Below are 10,273 nucleotides of genomic sequence, written 5' to 3' on the forward strand. Positions count from 1 at the left end.
TTCCTAATTCACTTTTGGACACATAGAAGACATCAATTACTTACACAAAATTAAACATGTCGGCATCCCTTCTTCAGCCAAAGAGAAAGTGTGGCAAAGGATCTTACTTCATAAAAGTTTTGGATTAAAAAAAAAATTGTCTGCAAGATCATGTGGCATCTTTGGTGCTCAGCAATCATTGTTTCCCATGTTAGATTTAATTCTATAGCTATGTATATTATTACAAAATGTATTCAGTAGTTTTTTCCTTTGTTTTTTAAATTTGTTTTTAAAATTGCTGCAAAGTGTCCAGAATATGCAGAAAGTGGCTCAGGTACCAAACTGACACCAAAAACACACTGTATTCATCAGCTGGCCTGTAAACCAGACCCATAACTTACTGAGCTGACGTCAGCGCTCAGTCATATGTTACAAATACCATGTTATCCAATATATGACACCTTGTCACAGTGATTGACAGCTTTACCTACAGAGAGATGTGATCCCTCCTAATGGAGACCTGACTCCTCACTGAGATAACACAAGCTCACACATTATTATCTACACTATTACAAATTACTGATATTAAAGTCTGACTGTAGCTCTAGTAAAACCTGCTGGTAACTTTCAGTCAGTCAAGTCTGTTTGCTTCAGCCTGCTATATCTGAGATAGGCTCCCAAATGCTGTGGTAATAAACAGCGAGACAGATAAGGAGTGGGCATAGCTCATCAAGCAGCTCTGCCATCAATCCCACTCCTTCGACTGGGCATAGCCAAAAGGTGAGAGACACATCAGTCAAGCAGCTCATGTCAGTGAAGCAGATTTGATTTGTAAGGCAGTGTAACCTTGAGGCGTGTTACAGTGGCTCACATGTATCTTTGGCCTCTCACACGATGTGATAAGTGATGGGTTTGCATACGACTACTGCACACAGCCGCAGCATCGTTCACTCAAGTGAGCCTTCAGTGTCGCTCTGACCATCTCACTGTGAAATTATCACCGTGGGGCTTGTTGCGGAATATGCTACAGATTTGAATCCATGTCCAAAACGAGAAGCGTCTCGAATGTGTGTGTTAATTCTATCAGCAAGTCCAGAAAATAAACTTCAAGTACAAAAAATAAAAACTGAAAAGTTCTGTAGTTTTTATTGCCTTCCACACCATTTTATTGAGCAAAACTTGTGTCTGTAAGACAAAATACTCTTATGCACATTAATATACAACAAATTCTGTTTGTTGCAGTAGTGTTTCTGCCTACTGTACATTAATTCATGATTAGCTCATTTCTGAGTGCAGTGCAATAGCTAAGATCCCTGGAAAACCAAGGGATGCTGGACACATGGTAACTTTGACCAGCTACGGCCAACAGGACGCTTTCTCTCCCCCTGACTCTGTTCTGACCAAAACATTTCCCTGCCCACCATAACCTCTGGTGCAACAACTAAGTAGACAGCATCTCTGTGTGACTTCATTATGGGTTCAAAGGTCTTCTGACTCAGGGATGAGCAGAGGCTCAAGGGAAACGGTAGGAAGGGCAACTGGACAGCCCGCTGACACCCACCCCAGAGCAGATCTGTTGAAGGAGGGCCGATTTACTGTCGTGTCCCCCTGGAGCTCAGGGAAGTCTGGGAGGGGTTCCACCTGCAGTGCCTTGATGGGAGCAGGTCTAGGTGCCTTGCTAAAGCCTCCGAACGGGGTTGCCACCCTGGGGGAGACGGTACGACAGTGTTAACACTAGCTGCCATGTGCTAATGAGAGGGACTGCAGTGACATTTTAAGTGATGCAACTAATTAGAGCCAAGCAAAGACTTTGACCAGGGGACATTTAATAAGAGATAGCTGGTTAGAGTGAGCAGAATACAATACTTGTGTACATTGTGAGTCAGAGGAAGGACAATACTTGATTTGCTCACTCAGCACTTGCCTGAATTAAAAGAAGACTGTGTAAATTTTGATAGACAAAATAACTCAGTATTTCAGTGACAAAAGAAGAGTTAAATCTGTAAGCAATAAACACAGCTTTGCTCAATTAAGTCGGTTTTGCTTTGAATAACAAATATTCACATATGTTTTAGTGTGTGTACATTTTCCATAAGTTGTTTGTGCAAGCAGTTCATTATGATCCACAGCTATGTTTTATTGTTAAGTGATATCCAGCACTACCCCACAATGACATGTCTACTTTCAAGTGACAGCTCCGTCTAGTGGTTGTAGTAACTATGACAGGAGCAAAGAACGAGGTTAGGTCCTTTAGTCCATTGAGGGACGAGGCTGAGGTTGATGGATCAGTCACCGAAACACTGGATTTTAATACAGGTGACTTCTGTTCAGCTCCCATTTCAAACCAACAGTTAATGTTGTTTCATTTAACCATCACCAGAGTTATTCTATGACTTATGACTTCTATGACCAAACTATGGTCTTTGCCTAAAACCAAACTTCTACAACGTCATAAAAGGGTTAGTTAGTTATGTTTCAACTGTATAGGCACTATTTCTGGAAACGCTTCTTAGGGTAAGGACAGTTGATCTATATGTTTGTTTAGTTTGGAGGTCTTGCTGTGTTTGATGGATAACCTGCGTTGTGGTGGTTACCTGTTGAAACATTTGTACCCTGGTAGTTCTGGTCGGGGCTCTGGCTCAGGCATGCAGGTGATGAGGGTGTCAGCTAAGGCCGGGTCACTGATGATGGCCTGCTCCCAGGGTGAGTGGTAGGACTTTGGCACAGCTGTACAGTTGAACTTCTCTGGAGGGATGTCTTGCAAAGGACCTCCATAACCTGGGTGAGTTATACAACACAGACAGTGATTGAACATAACATACTTCTTTTTTTAAAAAAACGTTTTTTTCAAGTTGACCTTATTTTTCCAAAACAGTTCCGTTGTCATGTTTGGGAATTTCTCCACACATGGTAAGTAATGATGTTAAACTTAAGAGCTAAATTCAAAACTATTTAAACTATTTAAACTATTTAAACTATTTAAACTATTTAAACTTAAACCGCAACAAGAAAACAGGCTGTCCACAGAAAGCTGATCCATCCCTTTGATTTCATTTTGTATAAAAAGATCACAGACCTGTCAGCTGGCCATGAGTGAACTTGAGTGGAAGTGCATGCAGTTTGCTGATGTCTCTTCATATGATTTCTGGGTACTGAAGTTAAAAAAAAAAAAAAGTTCACCTTTTGCTGTCATTTGGAGCTGTCAAAAGGCAAAGTTGCTTTTTTAGCTTTAAAGTACTTAGTGTTAAATTTAAGCAGTCTGGTATTTTTTATAACACTGACTGCAGTTTTCTTTATTTTTGGTCTTTTTTTGCTGTTGTTTTTGCAGAATACAAAGTGTGTATGTGTGTGAGAGAGAGTGAGAGAGAAAACAAAGAGGACAAAGAATTCAATAGTCCGACTACAAATGAAAAAAAAAAGAAAAAACAAAATCTGTAAGAGTAGTATATTTAACCTACACTGTTGAAAAAAAACGAAACTATTATATATTTTTTTCATTAATTTGTAACTCTTTATAGCTCAACATTGTTGTACCCTCCACAGTTTTTTCTTTAGCTCTTTATCCCTCATCAAAGTTCACAGCAAAACAAATCAAGGGGCAAATCAAGGGGCAGCTTCCCTGTGTCTCAGTGTGTGTGTGTGCATGTGCATGCCTGCATGTATGTCTCCCTGCATAGTCAATGTGTGTTGGTGGGAGAAGCCCATCCAAAGCACTATCCTTCAAACCCAGTGCTTCTCTCAGGGGGGGCTCGCAAGCTGAGGCATTACATAACACGAGGCGTCGTGTCACGTCCTAACCTCTCACAATGAACAATCCCCCTTCCTGAGTTTATGTTTTGCCCTGAGGAGGAAGCAGGAGAGACCAAACAGACCTGCGGGGAAGTTTACAGATTTTTGGAGGGAATCTATTACAAAACATTGTGTAAAAGATTTTTCTGAGGCCCTGGATTGTTGTTCTTGTGACTGGACAATTGGCTGATTTGATATTTTTGTGGGAAAGGACTGTCACACACCCAGCTCTAAGTAGAACGAGTGGAAAGAGGGATCCCAAAAAGCCCTGAAAGGACAAGAGAAAAAGACAGCAGGCCAGCTTATTGTCCATAACTGATTTTCTGGTTTTCTATGACAGTGAAGACAGTCTAAGACAGTGGCAACATTTAGAAATATGGTCCAATAACTAAAAACACATTTAATGTTCCTCTATGCTTTGCTTTGAAAATGGCACAAAACAATTCATTACAGTACTTTTTTAGACAGTGGTAGCAGCAACAGTTCTACACATTATAGTAAATTATTATATAATGTTATTACCACTTTCAAGCTAAAATATCCTAAGCATATTTCCTGCCAATTATTGTCTCATTTAAGCTCTATTAGGCTGTAAGTTTTATCTGTATATCAATAGCCTGGTTAAATATTTTGCTAGCAGTACAGGGACATGGAACATGCTCCCCTGTGTGGATGAGTGTGCTATTTTAAGAGTTCTTACCATTTGATACCTAATGCACTTTGGCCTGATTTCGGCTACAGCTGGAGTGACTTCATTCAGACACTGAAGGGTGGTGTCTGGTCCTGACCTCCAGAAATAACACCACACCCCCGTGTAGACATACTCATCCCTAAATCAGCACGGTTTTGTGTCAACTGGCCACAGTTGAGACACAAGGGAGGATGTGAGCGCAAAGCTGATGGTATCAGTGGCACGGGAGGAAAACAGGAAACACTTCCCGTTGGTAAAACTCAACAATTTTTTTTTAAAAGATGGTCAAAGCTGATTGTAACGAGAGTGAGAGAAATAGCTTGAATGTGGAGGAGCAGACATAAAACAAAGAAGTGGGATGAAGACAGAAGGAGAGAAAGGAGACAGGCAGAGAGAGGGAGAATAAAAACATGTAATCATATTCTGCATGAGGCCAGCAGATTCCAGGCAAGAAGAAAATGTTTTCCTACACGATCAAAGCCTGTGTGAGTACAAACAATGAAAAACAGTTGAATCCTTATCAAAATATGAGTGAACGTGTGGAGAGCTCACCCACAGAGGAGCAATGCTATTTCTCCTGAGCCGTACTGTATGTTTAATATATTAGCGTGTGCCGAAAAAAAGCTGCCCACACAAAGTTCTGCATGACAAAATAATGCAATGTATTAGTGAGGCCAAGAAGTCAGTCTTGCTTAAAACACAGTGGTCAGGAAAACTCACTGTCAGTGATGTCATGATAAATGGGAAACAGATTCTCGTGCAATGTGCTGCTCAAACAGGGAGTAAGTAAGGTCAGCTGGTTTGGTCAGCTTAGCTTTAGCTACAGTTTATTACTGCTGCAGTATTCTTGGGTCCTTGAAATGTTTTGGTGTTCCAGTACACTGTGTCACTGGTGTTACCTACCCGGGGCGATACTGTCTGGATTTGCCGCCATTTTTGTTTCTGGTGTGTCGGCTGGCACTTTAGGTGGCTGGTCGACACCCGAGTTGTTCTTGCCACCGTGGCTGCCCATGGTATTACCATTCTCTGTTTGAGAAACCCCTGTGTTCTGAAAGAAAGATCGAAGAAGCGAGTTGAGCTTAAAGCAAAAGTTTCAACATCTACAATTGCATGACAACTGAGCAAACTCCAGTTGTTAATAAGGAAACTTGTGTAATAAGATTGAAAGCTCCAGGAGAGCTATTTAAGTGGACCTCATGATTTTTTGACAGACGGAAAAAAATATCTCAGAGTTTTCTGACATATTTAGATTTATGGAAACACAATGAAAAATGTGATTTGTATGTACTGTAAATCAGTGGCATAGCTGATTCATATTGAAGACAAATGTTCCAATTTTCAATTCATTTTCTCTCAACATTAGAAACATTGTTTTCTGGGCTAGGGCGAAATGTGCTGCAGCCCAAGTATCCAGCTTTCATCCCTCTGAAAGATATTTATGATGATTTACTCCAGGACTTCCTCAGGAAATGTTGACAACTTGAAACAAAATCCCTCCGTTGCCCCAAGCAATAAACAAACCAGAGATATGTGAGTCCTACTCACTTCAAAGATGAGGGGGGAAAACTTCCCTGGAGCATAATAACTATTTTATCTATGGACTTCGAGAAGTCAGTGAAAAGTACACACGGCCATCACCCAACTACATGAAAAAGGATGTAACTAGTGTTGCTAATTAATTAGATATAACAAAGAGAAACATAATTACTTTATCTTGATTCAGTTTAACTGACAGCTTCAGTACAGAAAGTGCTTTATGTGTGACCACATCAGGCTCAGTTAAGTGCTGCTGGGAAAAGAAAACGCTGACTTGGCTCACTGCCCATCCATACACAAAGGGACATTAATAAAGCTATTTATGACCAGCTGGAAGACTTTCACTACTACTATTCTGTGCCGCTCCATGTATGTAGCACGAGTCAGATAAACACTTCAAGTGCCTAATCTTTCTCACATATACTTTGTCAGGATGTAAGGTATTGTGCGACTATTTTTCCTGTGATGGAGAGAGAAGATGTGGTGGGAAGGGATGACTGTGCATGAAGAAAACACAGCGGTATGAAAGGCTTGCAATAACCCTATTCTCAAGTGTGCTGTAATAGCTGGCTACATCCACTTGAAGCTGTGATTTTACTGTGGGTTGTGTGCTGGACAACTACACAGCAAGGACAGTAGTCAAGGAAGTCACTGCTCCAGACCAAGGATTAGGCTTGTCCCTACAGCTCTCTGTAAAACTACAACTTGTCATTTATACACTTTGACTTTTTATGGGTTAAATAATGTGCTAATTAGTGAGCCTTAGAGGTGCTGACTCTGTTCTATCGCATGATTGCTGCATCACAGTTTCTGCTTACATTGAGCTGCTGGTTGTTTTCATTCTGGATGCTCTCAAATGTGTATTTTTCTGAGCGTCTCTGGCGCATTTTGAAGAGACGGGAGCCCCGGTTGGAGGCAAGAGACAGCTCCTCCAGCATGATGTCTTTAGGCACGCTCATTTTCTTCCCAAGATCCATCTCTATATCTGGACAACAAAGAAACAAACAAAAAACTGAAGAGCTTGTGTGTTTGCTACATACTTGTACATTGATCAGACTTCTGACAAGACAAATTTATTTTCCTTTTTCCTCACATTCCCACCTACCAAACCTCATCAAACACAAACTATATTCACACAGGAAAAAACACGGCTGCAAAAAAAAAAGAAGCCCTCTGCATGGATTGCTGACTTGGTGTTCCTGCCAATATGATGAATGGGGAATTATCTTCCCTCGTAATCCACTCATGTCCATTGCTTGTTTTGTGGTTAGCGCTGCGTGCTAGCTACTGCATGCTGATCATGGATATGTCACAGGCCTATATCCGAGAGTGAGGCACATAATTTGCCAGAATATCTTTCAGCTGTCAGTAGCCTTCAGACCCTCCCTATCCCAGTGAGCCACACAGTTGCCCTCACCCTGAAATAGCATGTTCAAAGGACAACGACAAAGGGATTAGTTACTTTGGCCCATAAAAGTATTCATTTGCTTATTTATAGGTCGTAGAAGGGAGGGATGGCAAATGCTGGACTGGCAAATGGTAGGCTCACGCCTTTCACACAGCTGAGTCCAATACGTGTGTGTAGGACAGGGTGTTTACAGTAAAACTAATGTGCCTGGGAATTAAATGTGTACTGTAAGATATGGTGTTAAATCAATCTCTATGTTGTGTGTGATAAAAAGAGAAGGCAGAGGGGTGAAAGGAGCATGAAGTGATGAGAAGAAGAGAAGGTGAGATGGAAGCAGAAGCAAAGAAAAAGGTGTAACAAGAGAAAGCGAGACAAACTGAGGGGGCAAAAGGATGAGAAAACAAGGAAGTGAAGAGGAAATGATATGTCTACCTTCCTGGGCTTGAACCTCCCTGCAGATTGCTGCCGCCTGCATTTTCCTCTCCCTGGTTGTCATGGTGGAGAACTGTGACATGGCTGGCCCTTGGGGGGTCGGGGGTGAGGCTGGAAGTCCCGGGAGACAGTGCACATCAGTACAACCTGTTCAAATGTACAACAAGACACAAAAGCAAGACAACGCGGCTGCATGTTGGCCATCGATTGGCCAACATCAAGCATCCACGACACGCACAAAGACCCACCGAAGCAGATACAATTTATTGGGGCAGTGAAAAGGGCAAAGTTAGCACATCCCTTTAAATAACCTTGGGCTGTTAAACGCCGAGCACATGCTCTTCAGACATGGCAACCAGCTGTGTCAGGGCTCCTGGAATCAATATGTTTGAAATTACCCAAGTGGGCTGAAAGGACACAGACAGAGAGCATGCTGCTGTCACAGCAAACACGTGAGACACAGGATGAAATAGCACAGCGGAAAGTTTACAGCACAGGTGTCAAGTGAGCACAAAACAAATGTTTCATTCCAAACCAAAATACTGTTCACAAAGTTTCTTGATGGAACAAAGGAGCATTTCATGGCAAACCCAAAGTCCATTCCCTGTTTCTGCTCAGTAGATAAAAGGCTGAGGATAAAAGTTTGCAAAGTTTACTTTTAGCTTCCACAAATCAACTTCAGGATCTTGTTGTCAGTTTTATGTTTTTTTTTATCTAAATATATTTAGCAAAAGATAAAAATAAAACATGTTTTGGGATTTACTGTTAAAAGCAGGATATTCCCCACAGAAAAAAAAAACATCAAGCAGTAAGACAAAGAGTAGATGCATTAATCATAAACATATTTATGAGAAATTATTTTAAAATTCAGAAATTACTTTTAACTTTTACTTTTAAGGCAAGTTGTGTGGCTGACAGGAAAATGTGGTGGGAACAACTGTACGTGGGAGAGAGGAATCATGCTTGATTCAAAGTGCAAGCTCCACATTAGAACTGGACAGCACACCTGTGGAGAAGCCCGTCGTGATGGCTTACCTGTCCTGAAGGACCCTCAGGGGGGAGTCTCAGTTTGTGCTTGTCTCCTCAGGGTAGGAAGTCGGTAGGAAGAAAGGTGAGAGGCGAGAGGGTCAGACTGGGTAGTGTGGGTGCTGGTGCTCCCTGTCACTGGGGTTTGTCGAGGGGAGGGTGGGCAGAGGGGGCTGCAGCCTCACCCGACTGACTGAGTGACTGAATGAGTGGGTGGGTGGACACTTTGTTGTCATTGGTATTTAGTTCACAAGCTAAGGGGTGACTAATTTTAGAGCACTGCAGCCACTGCTCTATTGCCCACCATCTATCTCTCTCTGTAGTGTTATTACTCTAGCTGTAGGCTGTGATGAACTAGGGATACTTACACACAGGAGTACGTTACTTCTACAGTTGCCAGTGTATGTGGAAAGGTTGTGAAATAACTCAGCTAATTAAAAAAAAAGTTGTATAGGATGATGGTAGCATGTATGTTATGTTCAGCTGTATAAAAAATACTGTAACACCCATAATTATGTCCACATTTATAGCACTGATAGTTCAATTCAAATGAACCCACTTGGAACATGAGAGATTGGGTCAATGAAGGGTTACTTCAGGGTTGTGTGGGTACGTCTGATGAATAAATCTCGGATCTATATGAATCCTGCTCAGCCCACTATGGTTCACCTATTCTGTATTCACTGTGCCTGCCTGAGCCTGTAGCAGAACAGAGGTTGATATGACTTTGATTTGCTCACAGTACAAAGGGCAATAATCTGTTGCAATCTTGCAACTTTGCAAATACACATGAATTGGAAAGCACTAAAGGGATGGAAACAGTCTTGGAAAACACTGACAAAGCTTTAACATCAACAATAAAGTTGTTTCAGCAACATTTGTATTTATCAGTGCTCCGGACATGCACTACACAGCCAACAATAAATATATTCAGTGACATCCGGCATGGCAACATGGCCCCCTCAGGGCCTGCAGACCAATCAGATACTATTTGTTTTAAAGGCCATCATGCGATATAGCAGAGACCACGGCCTAATAGGGTGCACTCACCTTATAATCCAGTCACTATGTTTTAATTGACCCTGATAAATTTAATTTACCTCCCATATATTCCTATACTTGGCAAAAGAGACAAATAAAGGGAGGCAGGAGGAGTGTCTGCACCCAGCCGGGCAGGAAAGCATGAGATTAGATGTTAAAGACAGCATGTTCTGGCACACTAATGCATGGCATACAGAAAACCATGCCAGGGGCTCCACACACAACATGAAACGTATGCAGCGTTTTGTGAGGTATTGTTCACAATTCAGGCTCCACCCATTTAATAGCATTTGAATTCGGAAAAAAAAGTGTTTTCCAAATCTAAATTATAGGGAAATAATTTCAGTTTATCGTTTCCCCTTGTGTCCTTA

General features: G+C 41.6%; 1 protein-coding gene across 1 annotated transcript; it reads right to left on the reverse strand.

Annotated features, from left to right (window-relative positions):
- Window positions 1-1,118: 1,118 nt before the first annotated feature.
- Window positions 1,119-9,062, reverse strand: LOC121177529 (myozenin-2-like). Its single transcript, XM_041031859.1, has 6 exons — window positions 8,871-9,062; window positions 7,836-7,946; window positions 6,814-6,980; window positions 5,363-5,507; window positions 2,574-2,757; window positions 1,119-1,684 (listed from the first exon to the last, which is right to left on the reverse strand). The coding sequence occupies exons 2-6, from the start codon at window positions 7,915-7,917 to the stop codon at window positions 1,459-1,461; spliced, it is 804 nt and encodes a 267-aa protein (XP_040887793.1). The 5' UTR covers window positions 7,918-7,946; window positions 8,871-9,062; the 3' UTR covers window positions 1,119-1,458.
- Window positions 9,063-10,273: the final 1,211 nt, after the last annotated feature.

Source organism: Toxotes jaculatrix, chromosome 23 (assembly GCF_017976425.1).
Source record: "Toxotes jaculatrix isolate fToxJac2 chromosome 23, fToxJac2.pri, whole genome shotgun sequence".
NCBI lineage: Eukaryota > Metazoa > Chordata > Actinopteri > Toxotidae > Toxotes > Toxotes jaculatrix.

What these genes read in the sequence shown, in the direction of transcription:
- LOC121177529 (XM_041031859.1), bottom strand. Translation starts at nt 7,917, where the DNA reads ATGTCACAGTTCTCCACCATGACAACCAGGGAGAGGAAAATGCAGGCG. An exon ending in GGAGGTTCAAGCCCAGGAAG is followed by an intron (nt 6,981 to 7,835) that starts GTAGACATATCA and finishes TTTGTTGTCCAG; the next exon opens with ATATAGAGATGGATCTTGGG. An exon ending in TCCAGACAGTATCGCCCCGG is followed by an intron (nt 2,758 to 5,362) that starts GTAGGTAACACC and finishes TAACTCACCCAG; the next exon opens with GTTATGGAGGTCCTTTGCAA.